Raw genomic sequence first — 17,854 nt, 5'->3', positions numbered from 1 at the left:
TGTCTTATTTCAGAGAAATCCACGTTTTTCTTGTATATAAATGAGCTGTTCAGGACTATGTGTCGGACACTGATCTGCATGAGAATCTGCCCAAGAGTTATTTTAAATAATATGGGGAGTTACCAGTGTGAGACATGTAACTAATGCAGAACCGTAAAACTGAACTTTATCTTCTTACAAACACGTTAGCATCTGCAGCTCTCACAGCTCTGCTGTATTGTAACAATATTGCAGCCCTGACTGCCTGTGAGATGGAAGCTGAGAGGAGCCTGCAGATGTGTCAGCTATAATCACACACAGCTCTGCAGTGAGATCAGGAGAGCAGAGAGCGGCCATTACTCAATCACACTGGTAACGCCTCCTTTTAGTTAAAACAAGCTCTCAAACTCTCATGCAGATCAGTGTCCGGCACATAGTCCTGGACAGCTCATTTACATATAAGAAAAGCATGGATTTCTCTGGAATAAGACACCTAATCATAGATATCTAGGTATCATTTTATTTAGCTTCCTTTGACGTGCAAGGCCATATTGACGGCTTTGGGGATTGCTCCTACTGACAGATGCCCTGTAACACCTCTCTTTTTAAAGCATTCTCAATTTTCAGCATTTTTTTTATTAAAACTTTTGTACTGCACTTTATGTCAGAACTTTTCATTTGGGCCAGTATACTCATCTATGGGTAATAGGAAGGAACATTAAAAAGTTGTTACCAAGATTGAAAGTTGGGAATGTGGCACTGTAGAAACCATCTGAAGGTAGCAGAGGTTGATCATGTGCACCTCTGCTCCATTCATTGTCTATGGTACTGTTAGAGAAAGCAGAGTACAGCCCTATGCTATTTCCAACATTCTTGTAGACCATGCTTGACCTTTGCTTCATTCAGATGGGGCTCTGCAGAACCCCTGTCTCTGAATCGGGCATTACAGCACCTGGACCTCCAGCAATCAGTAAGTTATCCCCTGTTCTATGTATAAGGGATATCTGTCAATCTTGGTAACACTATTTAAGTCTAATGAAATAAATATTAAAAAAAACTACCATAGCCCCATTAAAATATATCAGAGCTCCATCAACTGAGATTACCAAGCTAATGTCATTTGGTGGGATCAGCTCATACACTTGCAGAAGTAAAAGCCTCTGATGCTTGTAACTTTTGGAGGTGAACTATAGTATTTTCTAAAGGTTCTTTTATTATTTTACAGTTTGGAGGGAAATTGGTTACATTTGGGGCTGAGAAAACGCAACCAACCCAACAGCATCCACAAGCTGAACGCTTTCACGTGTATGTCAGTCAAGTGGTCACTGAGGAGGAGTTCCTGAACCGCTCTAATAAACTTCAAGATGTGGTCAGCACGGGGGCATTCCTTGAGTACTGCCAGAAAAAAATTGATGATGGAAAGAATGACTTTGAGAAGAGTGTCTGGTCGTTCCTAAAGGTTAGTGTGTTATTGCTTTTCATTTGCCTTGTCATTGCATTTCATGGTCTTCATCTTGTTCTACATGCACTCTTATCTGTGGACAGCATGGTGTAGAGAAGGAGTAGATGAGCGGAATGATGTATAAGTTTGTTGGGAAAGATTCAGTATAACTTGCATTTTATTCATTGAAATCCCTGGTTTATGTATAGAAATCCAGTGGGCGGTCCTACTAGTGATTGACAGCTACAGTGCATTGTGAAAGTATTTGGCCCCCTTGAACTTTTCTACCTTTTGCCACATTTATGGCTTCAAACATAAAGATATAAAATTCTAATTTTTGGGGGAAGAATCAACAACAAGTGGGACACAATCATGAAGTGGAACGAAATTTATTGGATATTTTAAACTTTTTTAGCAAATTAAAAATTAAAAATTGAAAAGTGGGGCGTGCAATATTATTCGGCTCCTTTTCTTTCAGTGCAGCAAACTCACTCCAGAAGTTCAGTGAGGATCTCTGAATGATCCAATGTTGTCCTAAATGATTGGTAATGATAAATAGAATCCACCTGTGTAATCAAGTCTCCGTATAAATGCACCTGCTCTGTGATAGTCTCAGGGATCTGTTTCTAGTGCAGAGAGCATCATGAAGACCAAGGAACACACCAGGCAGGTCCGAGATACTGTTGTGGCGAAGTTTAAAGCCGGATTGGGATACAAAAAGATTTCCCAACTTTTAAACATCTCAAGGAGCACTGTGCAAGCAATCATATTGAAATGGAAGGAGTATCAGACCACTGCAAATCTACCAAGACCCGGCCGTCCCTCTAAACTTTCATCTCGAACAAGGAGAAGACTGATCAGAAATTTTTTGCCAAAAGGCCCATGATCACTCTGGATGAACTGCAGAGAACTACAGCTGAGGTGGGAGAGTCTGTCCATAGGACAACAATCAGTCGTACACTGCACAAATCTGGCCTTTATGGAAGAGTGGCAAGAAGAAAGCCATTTCTCAAAGATATCCATAAAAAGTCACGTTTGAAGTTTGCCACAAGCCACCTGGGAGACACACCAAACATGTGGAATAAGGTGCTCTGGTCAGAATCGAACTGTTTGGCGTAAAAGCAACACAGCTCATCACCCTCAAAACACCATCCCCACTGTCAAACATGGTGGTGACAGCATCATGGTTTGGGCCTGCTTTTCTTCAGCAGGGACAGGGAAGATGGTTAAAATTGATGGGAAGATGGACGGAGCCAAATACTGGACCGTTCTGGAAGAAAACCTATTGGAGTCTGCAAAAGACCTGAGACTGGGACGAAGATTTATCTTCCAACAAGACAATGATCCCAAACATAAAGCAAAATCTACAATGGAATGGTTCAAAAATAAACGTATCCAGGTGTTAGAATGGCCAAGTCAAAGTCCAGACCTGAATCCAATCTAGAATCTGTGGAAAGAGCTGAAAACTGCTGTTCACAAACGCCCTCCATCCAACATCACTGAGCTCGAGCTGTTTTGCAGGGAATAATGGGCAAGAATTTCAGCCTCTCGATGTGCAAAACTGATAGAGACATACCCCAAGCGACTTGCAGCTGTAATCGCAGAAAAAGGTGGCGCTACAAAGTATTAACTCAAGGGGGCGGAATAATATTGCACACCCCACTTTCAGTTTTTAATTTGTTAAAAAAGTTTAAAATATCCATTAAATTTCGTTCCACTTCACGATTGAGTCCCACTTGTTGATTCTTCCCCAAAAAATTAGATTTTAATATCTTTATGTTTGAAGCCAGAAATGTGGCAAAAGGTAGAAAAGTTCAAGAGAGCCAAATACTTTCACAATGCACTGTATCTCTGTATGCCTGGTGATATGGGAAAGACTGTCAATCACTTAATACAACCGCCCACTGCGCTCATATACATGCAAGCACCAGGGATTTCAATCTTTGCTTACATTTTTCTTGGAAAAGTTTGTCAATGGTATCCATTTCTCCTGTTCTATAACCTCCTGCCTGCAGATCAAATAGCATAGTCAAAATGGCAGGTTCCCTTTACATAATCTGTTTTTGAAGATACAGTATTATTGGCTGTAATGAAACTTTACTTTCCAGAATGTCCATTAACTCATTGAAGTCTTAATGTGCATTTACACAGCACCATTATCATTCCTAGGAACGTTTGTTAACAGATAATCATGCAGCATAAATAGGCTGCTGATCACCCGACAAAAGAGTAAACTGGGGACAAGCGGTCAGGCAGCGCATCTTTTGTGTAAACAGGACAAGCGGTCAGGCATCGCATCTTTTGTGTAAACAGGACAAGCTGTCAGGCATCGCATCTTTTGCGTAAACCGGACAAGCGGTCAGGCATCGCATCTTTTGTGTAAACAGGACAAGCGGTCAGGCATCGCATCTTTTGTGTAAACAGGACAAGCGGTCAGGCATCGCATCTTTTGTGTAAACAGGACAAGCGGTCAGGCATCGCATCTTTTGTGTAAACAGGACAAGCGGTCAGGCAGCGCATCTTTTGTGTAAACAGGACAAGCGGTCAGGCATCGCACCTTTTGTGTAAACAGGACAAGCGGTCAGGCATCGCATCTTTTGTGTAAACAGGACAAGCGGTCAGGCATCGCATCTTTTGTGTAAACAGGACAAGCGGTCAGGCATCGCATCTTTTGTGTAAACAGGACAAGCGGTCAGGCAGCGCATCTTTTGTGTAAACAGGACAAGCGGTCAAGCAGCGCATCTTTTGTGTAAACAGGACAAGCGGTCAGGCATCGCATCTTTTGTGTAAACAGGACAAGCGGTCAGGCATCGCATCTTTTGTGTAAACAGGACAAGCGGTCAGGCAGCGCATCTTTTGTGTAAACAGGACAAGCGGTCAGGCAGCGCATCTTTTGTGTAAACAGGACAAGCGGTCAGGCAGCGCATCTTTTGTGTAAACAGGACAAGCGGTCAGGCAGCGTATCTTTTCTGTAAACTGGACCTGCACTGATGAGAACAAAGGTGCGCATAGGCTGCCTGCGTAAACAGGCTATTAACCTCTTACTGACATCCGCCGTACATATACAGCGGATGTATGGAGCTGACTAACAGGATGAGCTCGCTCAATACCCCGATCTGCATTTAATATCTGCGGATAGGTTGGAGCTCCATCTGCGACTGCTAACCTGTTAAATGCCTCATTCAAACTTTGACAGCGGCATTAAAAGTGCGCCGGGATGGGATCGCGTTATTTTATATGCACATCAGCGATCCTCCGTCATCGCGGGGTTCTGATACCCGGGGATCTGTTGAAGACCTCTCTTCTTTCCATTACAGAGCTCCCTTGAAACCTAGCCTGTGGCTGGGCTTCAAAGGAGACCGTGATTTTACTATTTACAGTGTAAATGATCAGACAACCAATACAGTAAAATACACATATTTGATATCGTCGCGTCCAGAAAAGTCCGATCTATGAAAATATAAAAATAATGAACCCGATTGGTAAACATCGTAAGCAGGAAAATAATCATTATTTTGGTCACTGCACTACCGAAAAAAATGCTGCAACAAGTGATCAAAATGTCATACCTGTCCCAAAATGGTATCAATAAAAACAGTGGTTTTCCCCACCCTAAATAAGCCCTCAAACAACTCCATCAATCGAAAAATCAAAACGTTACAAATCTTGGAAAATGGGGATATAATCCCTCAAATTTTTTACTTTTATTTTTTGGTGTCACTACAATAATAAAAAAACTGTTAAGTTTGGTATCGCCTTAATTGTACTGATGAAGAGAATCATATTGCCAGTTCATTTTTACCACACAATGTTTGCTGTAAAAACATTTCCCAAAAAACAATGTCAGTCACCTTTTTTTTCGCAATTTCATCCCACTTGGAATTTTTTCCCTATTTTCTATGGTTAAATGAATTATGCCATTCAAAAGTACAACTCGTCCCGAAAATAACAAGCCTTCATACATCTATATGGACAGAAAAATGTTAAAAAGTATGGCTCTTAAAACAAGGGGAGGAGAAAAAAAAATAGGAAATTGACCATGTTGGAAAGGGGTTAAACGACAGTCGGTTTGCAAATGTTTTTCTCTAGGCGGTCATTTAGCGCTGCAAAATTGATAAATGTAAACCCACCCGTAGACGGAGTCCACACTCCACACACGATCACGGATTTTTTTTGTTGTGCTGAGAAAAATCTGTGAAATAAATCCTCAGTGTGCTCCTTGTTTTCCAGCTCCGTGTAGGTGGGGGTTTTAATGCCCCATCCACATGTACCATACAGTAGATCCCGGTTGAATCTGCAGTGAAATCCTGCAGCAGATCAGGACTGTGTGAATTTACCCTTAGTGTGCGGACGTGAACATTTCGATGTTTCCCCAGATACATTTGTGAATCATTATCAGTAAAGCTACTTAGATTTATCTCTTCCTATACTGTTAGGTCAATTTTGAAGATGATTGCCGGGGCAAGTATCTAGAGCTACTGGGATTCAGAAAGGAAGATCTTGGAGCAGAGGTAACAATCTATCCCACACGTTGGCTTTGGATGACGGCTGATTTTCCATTGCTTTCTTTTATCTCCCCTTGGTCACTATTGTCCATGTGTTTGCATTTTCCTTTCTTACGTGTATGTAAAGTTGGAATATTTGAAGGAATGCTTTTTTTCTCTTTTGTTCCAGATTGCATCTGTTTTAAGCCATGTGGATGGAACAGATCAGGTAAGTTTGGTGACTGGTGTGTGCTTGGATGCACAAAGGGACATTTTCAACCTACATGCATTCTCGAATTCCGGCAATTCCTCCGTTGTAGTCCAGTATCATCATCCACATATGGCAGCTAGTGAATTAATAAAACCATTGCAGACGTTTTTTTCTAAAATAGTAGTTTATATCATTCACATAAAATGACAGCTGAATCTTTATGAATATTTTTTGTGTTTGTAATACTATACAAAATTATTAGGTAGTAAAAAAAACAGCATTTTTTATTTCACTTAAAGGGTTTATCCAGGACTAAATAGCTTTCAAACTCATTGTATAAAAAAAATGAACAGGCAACAACTACCTACCTGTTCTATCCGGCTCAGAGCGATCACCGACTGCTCCTGCCGGTGATTCCGCTGCTCCACATCAGCAGAGCAGCTCTTCTTCTTAAGGGCAGGGTGTGACTGCCGACGTCATGCTGATTGACAGCCAGCTTCCCGCAGTTACCCAGCAGGGAGCAGGCTGTCAATCGGCATAACGTCGGTAGTCACACCCTATCAACAGAGCAGATTAGAAGACGCTGCCCTGTCAACGTGATGTCATCAGAAGCCACAGAATCACCGGCAGGAACAGGACCGCTCTGCACCAGCAGAGATCTGTGCCAGGTAGAACAGGCAGGTACTTACCAACTGCCTGCCTGTTAGTTTTTAGGCCCACAGTAAAAAAATAACATAGTCCTGGATAATCCCTTTAAACCTTAATTAGAGAGGTTTATTACCAAGTAATAGTATGTCCCTAGCAGATACGTATATACTACCTCTGATATATAGAAAAGTTACTCCAATGATACTCCATCAATTCCTAGAAGGATGAGCATCGTTTAATGCAGTTTCATTCCTCTACTAATTCCTTGGTTGCCGTCACTACTAAGCAGAGAAAAAAAACAAATGCCATTTATTGTCTAGTTTATTTTATAGATTCTAGAAGCCCAGTGGTCCTTGACAAATCACATAATAGTATTTTGAGCTCGTAGTTTTGCTTAAAAAATTATTTAAATATTACACGGTTATTAATATTTAATACAGTGTTATACTTATGGTTAAATCCCCGGCTTAGTTTTCTCCCAACAACTTTGATACTTGAACAGATTGTAGTGGCACTAACCCAATAAGCACTTTAACTTATTCCCTAGAATTCAATGGAGTCCGATAACTGAAGCCCAGCGTGTTACTATCTTTATTGACTGCTCTGATCCACCAGAATTTTGGTGTTTATCAGAATGAACTTTGCAAACTAATTGCAGGCTGATATTGTATAATAGAGACTCCAGTGCTTGTGAAAATATAGTAACGGATTGGTTAAACATCATATTTAACTTCTATTTAAAGGGGAAGAAAACAATAAGCATGATTTATTACCTTTTAGATGTTGGATGGATTTTGCCTGATAAACCAGGTCAATCGTCTAATGTCCAGACTGATTTTGCCTTTTCTCAGCTTGTTAGAGTATCCTGAAGATGACAGAACAAAAAGCTTTATGGCAGGTCCAACCCAGCCAAATAATGGAGCTGGGGGGATTTCTGGCTGCAGAGCAGCTCAGCTCATTTCTGATGAAGGCCTGCTGGTCTCTGCATTCTGTACTGTCCGTCACTTTGTTTCCTTTCTGTAAAATGAGAAATCAAATCCAATTATTTAACCATTGCAAACTTTAGTTCATGGTGGGCTTTTTTTTGTTTTGTTTTTCAATGGGGACCATGGCAATTTCAGATATATGTGTATAAAGTTTAATCGTAGTATAATAAAATTGTATGCAACAAAAAAAATATTAATTTTCACAAATTCTGCTAGCTGTCAGTGAATAGGAAACCTCTGCTTACATGTATGAGCTAGGACAAGGGAGTTAACCTTGCATCCAAGGACTCTCATTCAGCTGAAATGCTTTGTGGCACAGAGACCTATTGGGCCCCTGCACTGCAATACACACTGCCAGTCAATCAGGGGTCGGCAGCTGACCTCGACATGCTAGTTGGCAGTGACGTCACGTCGCTTGCATGCTGAGGTCAACTGCTGGCTCCTGTGCCGGCTACAGAAGAGGACGCCTCGCTGCGGGTGAAGATGAGTAGAATCGTTAATTTTTTTATGCATTAAAAACAGCAGTAGATCGGGGGACATATATATGAAGATGGGCCCAGAATGGCAGACATGTATACCAGGATAAGGAACATGTATAACAGAATGGACCCAGGATGGGAGACCTGTATAACAGGATGGACCCAGGATGGGAGACCTGTAGAACAGGATGGACCCAGGATGGGAGACGTGTAGAACAGGATGGACCCAGGATGGGAGACGTGTAGAACAGGATGGACCCAGGATGGGCCCAGGATGGGAGACGTGTAGAACAGGATGGACCCAGGATGGGAGACGTGTAGAACAGGATGGACCCAGGATGGGAGACGTGTAGAACAGGATGGACCCAGGATGGGAGACGTGTAGAACAGGATGGACCCAGGATGGGAGACGTGTAGAACAGGATGGACCCAGGATGGGAGACGTGTAGAACAGGATGGACCCAGGATGGGAGACGTGGAGAACAGGATGGACCCAGGATGGGAGACGTGTAGAACAGGATGGACCCAGGATGGGAGACGTGTAGAACAGGATGGACCCAGGATGGGAGACGTGGAGAACAGGATGGACCCAGGATGGGAGACGTGGAGAACAGGATGGACCCAGGATGGGAGACGTGGAGAACAGGATGGACCCAGGATGGGAGACGTGGAGAACAGGATGGACCCAGGATGGGAGACGTGGAGAACAGGATGGACCCAGGATGGGAGACGTGGAGAACAGGATGGACCCAGGATGGGAGACGTGGAGAACAGGATGGACCCAGGATGGGAGACGTGGAGAACAGGATGGACCAAGGATGGGAGACGTGGAGAACAGGATGGACCCAGGATGGGAGACGTGTAGAACAGGATGGACCCAGGATGGGAGACGTGTAGAACAGGATGGACCCAGGATGGGAGACGTGTAGAACAGGATGGACCCAGGATGGGAGACGTGTAGAACAGGATGGACCCAGGATGGGAGACGTGTAGAACAGGATGGACCCAGGATGGGAGACGTGGAGAACAGGATGGACCCAGGATGGGGGGACATACAGTAGGTACGGAAAGTATTGCAGCCATTTTGTAAATTCTAAAAAATTAATTTTTTTCTCATTAAAGTACACTGCACGCCATCTTGACTGAAAAAAACAGAAATGTAGAAATTTTTGCAAATTTATTAAAAAAGAAAAACTGAAATATCACATGGTCATAAGTATTCAGACCCTTTGCTCAGACACTCATATTTAAGTCACATGCTGTCCATTTCCTTGTGATCCTCCTTGAGATGGTTCTACTCCTTCATTGGAGTCCAGCTGTGTTTAATTTAACGGATAGGACTTGATTTGGAAAGGCATACACCTGTCTATATAAGACCTCACAGCTCACAGTACATGTCAGACTAAATGAGAATCATGCGCTCAAAGGAACTGCCTAAGGAGCTCAGAGACAGAATTATGGCAAGGCACAGATCTGGCCAAGATTACAAAAGAATTTCTGCATTACTCAAGGTTCCTAAGAGCACAGTGGCTTCCATAATCCTTAAATGGAAGAAGTTTGGGACCACCAGAAGTCTTCCTAGACCTGGCCGTCCAGCCAAACTGAGCAATCGTGGGAGAAGAGCCTTGGTGAGAGAGGTAAAGAAAAACCACAAGATCACTGTGGCTGAGCTCTAGAGATGCAATAGGGAGATGGGAGAAAGTTCCACAAAGTCAGCTATCACTGCAGCCCTCCACCAGTCGGGCCTTTATGGCAGAGTGGCCTGACGGAAGCATCTCCTCAGTGCAAGACATATGAAAGACCACATAGTTTGCTCAAAAACACATGAAGGACTCCCAGGCTGAGAAATAAGATTCTTTGGTCTGATGAGACGAAGATAGAACTTTTTGGTGATAATTCTAAGCGGCATGTGTGGAGAAAACCAGGCACTGCTCATCACCTGCCCAATACAATCCCAACAGTGAAACATGGTGGTGGCAGCATCATGCTATGTGGGTGTTTTTCAGCTGCAGGGACAGGACGACTGGTTGCAATTGAAGGAAACATGAATGCGGCCAAGTACAGAGATATCCTGGATGAAAACCTCTTCCAGAGTGCTCTGGACCTCAAACTTGGCCGAAGGTTCACCTTCCAATAAGACAATGACCCTAAGCACACAGCTAAAATAACAAAGGAGTGGCTTCAGGACAACTCTGACCATTCTTGACTGGCCCAGCCAGAGTCCTGACCTAAACCCAACTGAGCATCTGTGGAGAGACCTGAAAATGGCTGTCCACCAATGTTCACCATCCAACCTGACGGAACTGGACAGGATCTACAAGGAAGAATGGCAGAGGATCCCCAAATCCAGGTATGAAAAACTTGTTGCATCATTCCCAATAAGACTCATGGCTATACTAGCTCAAAAGCGGGCTTCTACTCAATACTGAGCAAAGGGTCTGAATACTTATGACTATGTGATATTTCAGTTTTTCTTTTTTAATAAATTTGTAAAAATTTCTACATTACTGTTTTTTTTCAGTCAAGATGGGGTGCAGTGTACTTTAATGAGAAAAAAAATGAGCTTTTTAGAATTTACCAAATGGCTGCAATGAAACAGAGTGAAAAATTTAAAGGGGTCTGAATACTTTCCATACCTACTGTATATATCAGGATGGGCCTAGGATGAGGGACATATATTCCAGGATGAGTGACGTATATATCAGGATGGGGAGACATGTATATCAGGATGGACCCAGGATGAGGACCATACATATCAGGATGGGGAGACATGTATATCAGGATGGACCCAGGATGAGGACCATACATATCAGGATGGGGGGACATGTATATCAGGATGGACCCAGGATGAGGACCATACATATCAGGATGGGGGGACATGTATATCAGGATGGGCCCAGAATGAGGGCCATATATATCAAGATGAGGGACCTATATACCAGGATGAGAAACATATATACCAGGATGGAGGAACATATATATCAGGATGGGCCCAGGATGAGGGACATATATTCCAGGATGAGTGACGTATATATCAGGATGGGGAGACATGTATATCAGGATGGACCCAGGATGAGGACCATACATATCAGGATGGGGGGACATGTATATCAGGATGGGCCCAGAATGAGGGCCATATATACCAGGATAGAGGGGCATATACATCAGGATGAGGGACCTATATACCAGGATGAGAAACATATATACCAGGATGGAGGGACATATATATCAGGATGGGCCCAGGATGAGGGACATATATATCAGGATTGGGGGACGTATATACCATGGGGGGCTTATATACCGGGATGGAGGACATTACTACATAATTGGGGCAGCACGTATGTCCTTATAGGATTTAGAATGCTACAAGGGCTCATACATCTCACCAACATGTGGGAGGGGAGGGGGCTATGGAGGAAGGGGGTCCAGGTTCTAATTTTGCAATGGGGCCCATCGGACTTCAGTTACGGCACTGGCTAGGAGGACATCTGTTTAGACCTATGACTTTAGTTTAGTACAGTTTTTATAACTGTAGAAATCTGTAGAGAATGTAGTGCCGGTAAACGTGTCCACCTGCCGTTTAGACAGATTAGCTCACAGAGGATTGCCTAGACTGGGGAAACAAATGTGGAAAACTCTTCCACTGGGTGGTGCATGTATCTTCATCTCTTGGGTAGAAAGGAGAATGTTCACCTTCACTGACAGCTAACTGCTTGAAAATGGTGATTAATGAAAGTATATACTGTATTGAAATGTTGCCTACCTGTACATTAGATTAACCGCTGTTTTCGTTTTTATTTAATAAATCAATGGTACACCTTAAAATAAGAAACTTTGTCATGTACAGTATGTTATCAGAGAAATCTGCTTCTTTCTCACCCTGGACTGATCTTTCACTCTCGGGTAAAATCTGTATTCTTTGAAGATTACTGATATAGGAGGTGACAATTAGTGTTTTTAAAATTCTAGGAAAAGGGAGATGCAGACAATCTATTGCAAGTTCCCCTGAAGTGACAGTTACAGTTCTCCATAGAAGTTTATGAGCACCAACTGTCATCTCCTATCTCAGTAATGGGAAAGTGTATTCACTGAAGACAGATTTTTCCTGTAAATTGGAAACATTGAGAATGGAAGATCAGTCCAGGAGGAGATAGATTTCTCTGATAAGTTATATTACAAACGTTCTTATTTTTACGTGCACCGATGGTTACTCTTTAAACTGTATTGGCATAGACCTAGAAAGCCTTCTTGTTTTTGCTACGGTTACCCACCATGGACATTGTTTGCTCCGCGTTGATCTCTATCTTACCCGCTTGATTTTACTTCTGGTCTTTTAATACTTCCTTACTTTGTTTTGCATTTCTTACTACATTTACCTAAGACTGTCAAAGAAAGTGACCAGGCTGTAGAGCATGATGATGAGGAGGAGAGTGAAGCGGCAGAGGAGCTGATCTTGGGGGAGGTACTTTTTACCATCTTTACTGCTGCTGTCCTGTGCTCTCCGTGCCTTTCCTCACTGTATTGCCGTAGCTGCACTGCTTGCCAAGATGCTTATTAACAATCGAATACCTCTTACACCTCCCAGGATTGCTGGTGGGACATTTCTCTACTACTAATTGTAAAGCTAATTATGGAATTGCTTTGCTCTGTAGTCGCTGAGAACATCACCCAACAGTGTTGCTGTGCTTCCCATGTCAACCCGCCAGTGTTTAGTACAGTCATTGAATTTTTGTGTGGTTTTTTTTTTTTTTTTTAGAATGTAAAATCGGAGAAAGCTGAAGGTGGTCCCACCATCCCGGCAGGAGAAACATTTAATATATCAGTGAGCGGAGGTAAATGATCTGTACTCTCTCAAGTTTTTATAAAGCCGTCCAGTGTGCCGACTATGTTTTTGGAATTTGCTGTTTTTTGCACTCACATGTGTGAATTTATGTCATCAGTGACTGCATATGGATAGCAGAATAGTACACATTGCTAAAAATCCAGTACAGGTGGCTTTTGTATCTGCTTTATCATGGATTTGAAGACGCAAGACTAAAGGGATTCACCTACAATGACTAGATAAAAAAAATAAAGTTTGCTGAAATAATGAAATATTCATGTAAGAGAACATAAAAGATAGTAAAAGTTGGACAATATATCAACAGCTACAGCCAAGCAATAAACATGTATTATACTTGGCCTCCATATCACCGCCTCCGCATAGGGAATGGGGGCCCAGATTGACAAAAGCAGACTTTCCATGCTGCAGGTTAATTTGGACTCAACTGTTCTTTGTCTAATCCATACATGAAAAACTCTGGTCCGCAGGGTGGTTATATTTGGCCCTCAACACCAAAACCACCACCCCTATGTGAGGCCATTATTCTGTATGGAGGACTATGTGGGCCCATTATTCTGTATGGAGGACTATGTGGGCCCATTATACTGTATGGAGGACTATATGGGATTCATTATTCTGTATGGAGGACTATGTGGGCCCATTATTCTGTATGGAGGACTATGTGGGCCCATTATACTGTATGGAGGAATATGTGGGCCCATTATACTGTATGAAGGACTATATGGGATTCATTATTCTATACGGAGGACTATGTGGGGCCATTATACTGTATGGAGGAATATGTGGGCCCATTATACTGTATGAAGGACTATATGGGATTCATTATTCTATACGGAGGACTATGTGGGGCCATTATACTGTATGGAGGACTATGTGGGCCCATTATACTGTATGGAGGACTATGTGGGCCCATTATACTGTATGGAGGACTATATGGGATTCATTATACTGTATGGAGGACTATGTGGGCCCATTATACTGTATGGAGGACTATGTGGGATTCATTATTCTGTATGAAGGACTTTGTAGGGCCCATTATTCTGTATGGAGGACTCTATGGGATTCATTATTCTGTATGGAGGACTATGTGGGCCCATTGTTCTGTATGGAGGACTATATGGGATTCATTATTCTGTATGGAGGACTATGTGGGCCCATTATACTGTATGGAGGACTATGTGGGATTCATTATTCTGTATGAAGGACTTTGTAGGGCCCATTATTCTGTATGGAGGACTCTATGGGATTCATTATTCTGTATGGAGGACTATGTGGGCCCATTATACTGTATGGAGGACTATGTGGGATTCATTATTCTGTATGGAGGACTATGTGGGGCCCATTATTCTGTATGGAGGACTATATGGGATTCATTATTCTGTATGGAGGACTATGTGGGCCCATTATACTGTATGGAGGACTATGTGGGATTCATTATTCTGTATGGAGGACTATGTGGGGCCCATTATACTGTATGGAGGACTATGTGGGATTCATTATTCTGTATGAAGGACTTTGTAGGGCCCATTATTCTGTATGGAGGACTCTATGGGATTCATTATTCTGTATGGAGGACTATGTGGGCCCATTATACTGTATGGAGGACTATGTGGGATTCATTATTCTTTATGGAGGACTATGTGGGGCCCATTATTCTGTATGGAGGACTATATGGGATTCATTATTCTGTATGGAGGACTATGTGGGCCCATTATACTGTATGGAGGACTATATGGGATTCATTATTCTGTATGGAGGACTATGTGGGCCCATTATACTGTATGGAGCACTATGTGGGATTCATTATTCTGTATGGAGGACTATGTGGGGCCCATTATTCTGTATGGAGGACTATATGGGATTCATTATTCTGTATGGAGGACTATGTGGGGTCCATTATTCTGTATGGAGGACTATGTGGGGTCCATTATTCTGTATGGAGGGCTATGTGTGGCCCATTTTTCTGTATAGAGGACTTTGTGGGGCTCATTATACTGGTTGGCCCACCACTTTGTCCAAGTTTTTCATTTTGGTCTTCTGTATTTGAGTTTGACATCCCAGGTCTAATCCTAACTTTTATTCCCTCCATCCTAACACCTGAGCTACGATGAGCATAGATCTTTGTAGAATCAATAAATAAATGTCTTGTAAAGCCCTGTCCTAAAGTAGTCATTTAGCAATGGGGTCTAGTACTTGGTAGACCCCAGTACGTCCCTTTTTTAAAGGCTAAATCAAAGATGAAACTAAGAATATTAAAGTGGTAGAATGAAACTGAACCATAAAATTGCTTCTTTCCCATAGTTTCCTTCTCTCTTCTAAGTGAGGCCGTAAGATGGGAAAGTGTATAGATAAAACTGCACACATTTCGTTGTAGCGATTCTGATGTAAAATCACAATTAAATATGAACTTTTAGTTGAATTTTTGAGCAAAGCCAAAAAGGCTTTGCCTGTATGAATATGGATGACTGGCACGTACCGGGCTTACAACTGCATTCAGTACAAGTCTTTTTGAATGTCGATGGGAGGAAATGGCAAGAAGCTTGGATCAGCATCACAGGACTTAGTTGCCTTCTTAAGCTAATTTGTAGATTGCCCAGTCATTGCATCACGTTTTACAGCCATCCGTGTATGAAAGTGTGTGCTGGTATTGAATGCTTTATGATGTATTAAAGTTAGTCAGGTTGACATTTTCGAAGCGGTGTACTTGAAAGCTTTTTAATATTGCATCACATCTTATCCTTACCGCTACATTTACTTTGTGGTTATAGATGTTGATGGACTTATCACCCAGGCTTTGCTGACTGGTAACTTTGAAAGCGCAGTTGACTTATGTTTGCACGATAATCGTATGGCTGATGCAATCATTCTGGCCATCGCTGGAGGACCAGATTTATTGGCCAAGACACAAACAAAATACTTTGCTAAATCACAAAGCAAAATAACAAGGGTATGTGCTTTTTCTTTCATTATTCATCTGTGTATAAAGTCAATTTAGCCTTGTAATTGAGGTATAGGTGTGGTAATCTGCTGCGTCCTGGAAGTCCTGGACCTCTATTGGAAAGATAAAATAGGCCCTGCTGTTTAACACCTTCATGAGGAAGGCGTTCTGGCATATTACTCTTAGATGTATGCCAAAAGGATAGTCTCAGCACATGTATACCCCAAATAGTGAGAATGGTATGACAAAAGGTATGCCAACATGTAAGTCAAACATCTTGCCCAAATATGACGTTAACATATTTTTAAGGGTGATAATGTCTTTTGGGGTCCCCACATTCCATATAATGAGGGTTCTGAGCCTCTTGATTGACCTAAAGAAAAACCTGTAGCAACCACTAACAGCACAGCATTTAGTTCTCAAGAGCACTTTAGAGGGGATCTCCAAGAATGTGATAAAATGGCCCCATCACAGAATTCAAATGGCAAACTGCCTAGTAACGTGTCAGGGCGGGCTGCAATCTGAAGAAACGCAGTTCCCGAGACCTGTGTCTCAGCCAACAGATGACCGGTATCGAAAGAACATGTGCCTATGTGAGCTGAAGAGAAGGACTGTGACAGGAGAAGAAAAGAATCCTCACCTTGGTGGACTGAGGACTGAAGCTAGAGAAAAAAATCCTTTGTGCTAATCCTACCAAGGAAAAGTTTAATTTCTTCTCCCCTTACAGTCCTTCTTGACTCATGAAGATATTACAATACGGCTCTTCTTTCAGTTGAGACACAGATTTCGGGAACTGTTTTTCTTCAGACTGAAGCTCATCCTGACACATGAGTAGGACGGGCTGCCGTTTCAATGTAACAAATTAAAATTGGGCTTTGGTTGGTTTTCAGCAATAAATCTCTAAGCTATGCTTTGTATTGTCCATGTATAAGTGCTTGCATTTGATTGGATACTGGAAATGAGCGAATTGCTTTGTAAGAACTCCAGTCCGTGGACAGGAGCTGCGTGAATTTCCTGTACTTCTGGGATCCCATGCTCGTCTAATGATTTGCTGTGCTGGTGCGTCATCATCTATGTTGTCACGCCAGGCTGGCAAATCAAACGCCGCATTGAGGAACCTGGATGGTCCGAAAATTTGTGCGGCTCCAATACGCGGCTAGAGTGCACTGACCTGTACCGGGCGAAGAATTCCGCTCCGCTCTATTGGATACTGATTAGATGCAATGTGTCTTTATTTAGCTGATCACGGCTGTCGTTACCAAGAACTGGAGTGATATTGTTGAATCTTGCGACCTGAAGAATTGGAGAGAGGCGCTAGCTGCAGTGCTGACCTACGCCAGGCCTGAGGAATTTGCCTCTCTATGCGGTATGAGTTTTGGTTCCTTATTTTTGGGAAGCTTTTGTGATCTGCACACACTTATATCATTTGTTTGTTTTTTTTGAAAGTGTTGAATTTTATTGAACGTTTTAAAGTCAAACAGATTAATAATGCATCAAATTGACAAAAGTACAAACTTTCGATTAAGTAAATGTGAAAAGAATATCATTTATTTCTTTTTCTTGTACTGTGCAGAGCAGAAATGTTATCCAAAACCTCAAAATTAATATTGGCAATGTCACTGCTTTATCCTTATATGTTATTTGAAGTCTAATTTCGCAAAGAGCGTACCTTTACAACCCTTTGACATGTCACGGAGATGAGTCTAGAATTGCTAGGCAGTTATCCGGGTGATGAGCCCGTCTCTGATTGCTATAACTAAGGACGGAAGCACCCTGCCATACACGATCTCTACGTCCAGGTTGTAGATGAGCTCATACACTTTCTATTGAGCCCATCTTTATCCT

The 17,854-nt window shown here is 42.3% G+C and overlaps 1 protein-coding gene across 9 annotated transcripts in view; it reads left to right on the top strand.

Moving 5' to 3' along the window:
- The window catches only part of SEC31A (SEC31 homolog A, COPII coat complex component), an 89,014-nt gene that overhangs the window by 47,383 nt on the left and 23,777 nt on the right, over positions 1-17,854 (top strand). For 6 of the 9 annotated variants that reach the window (XM_073637027.1, XM_073637025.1, XM_073637024.1 and 3 more), the window contains exons 11-17: positions 1,205-1,438; positions 5,857-5,931; positions 6,095-6,133; positions 12,610-12,690; positions 12,985-13,060; positions 15,840-16,018; positions 17,249-17,375. In XM_073637027.1, coding sequence (XP_073493128.1) covers positions 1,205-1,438; positions 5,857-5,931; positions 6,095-6,133; positions 12,610-12,690; positions 12,985-13,060; positions 15,840-16,018; positions 17,249-17,375 — 811 coding nt within the window. The remainder of the gene's footprint in view (positions 1-1,204; positions 1,439-5,856; positions 5,932-6,094; positions 6,134-12,609; positions 12,691-12,984; positions 13,061-15,839; positions 16,019-17,248; positions 17,376-17,854) is intronic. The other 3 variants (XM_073637030.1, XM_073637026.1, XM_073637031.1) reach the window with 1 other exon arrangement.

The sequence above is a fragment of the Phyllobates terribilis genome, unplaced genomic scaffold (genome assembly GCF_046119375.1).
Source record: "Phyllobates terribilis strain yellow unplaced genomic scaffold, ASM4611937v1 Scaffold_1__5_contigs__length_1240528914, whole genome shotgun sequence".
Taxonomy (NCBI): Eukaryota; Metazoa; Chordata; class Amphibia; order Anura; family Dendrobatidae; genus Phyllobates; species Phyllobates terribilis.
This window is presented reverse-complemented; position numbering and strand designations above follow the sequence as displayed.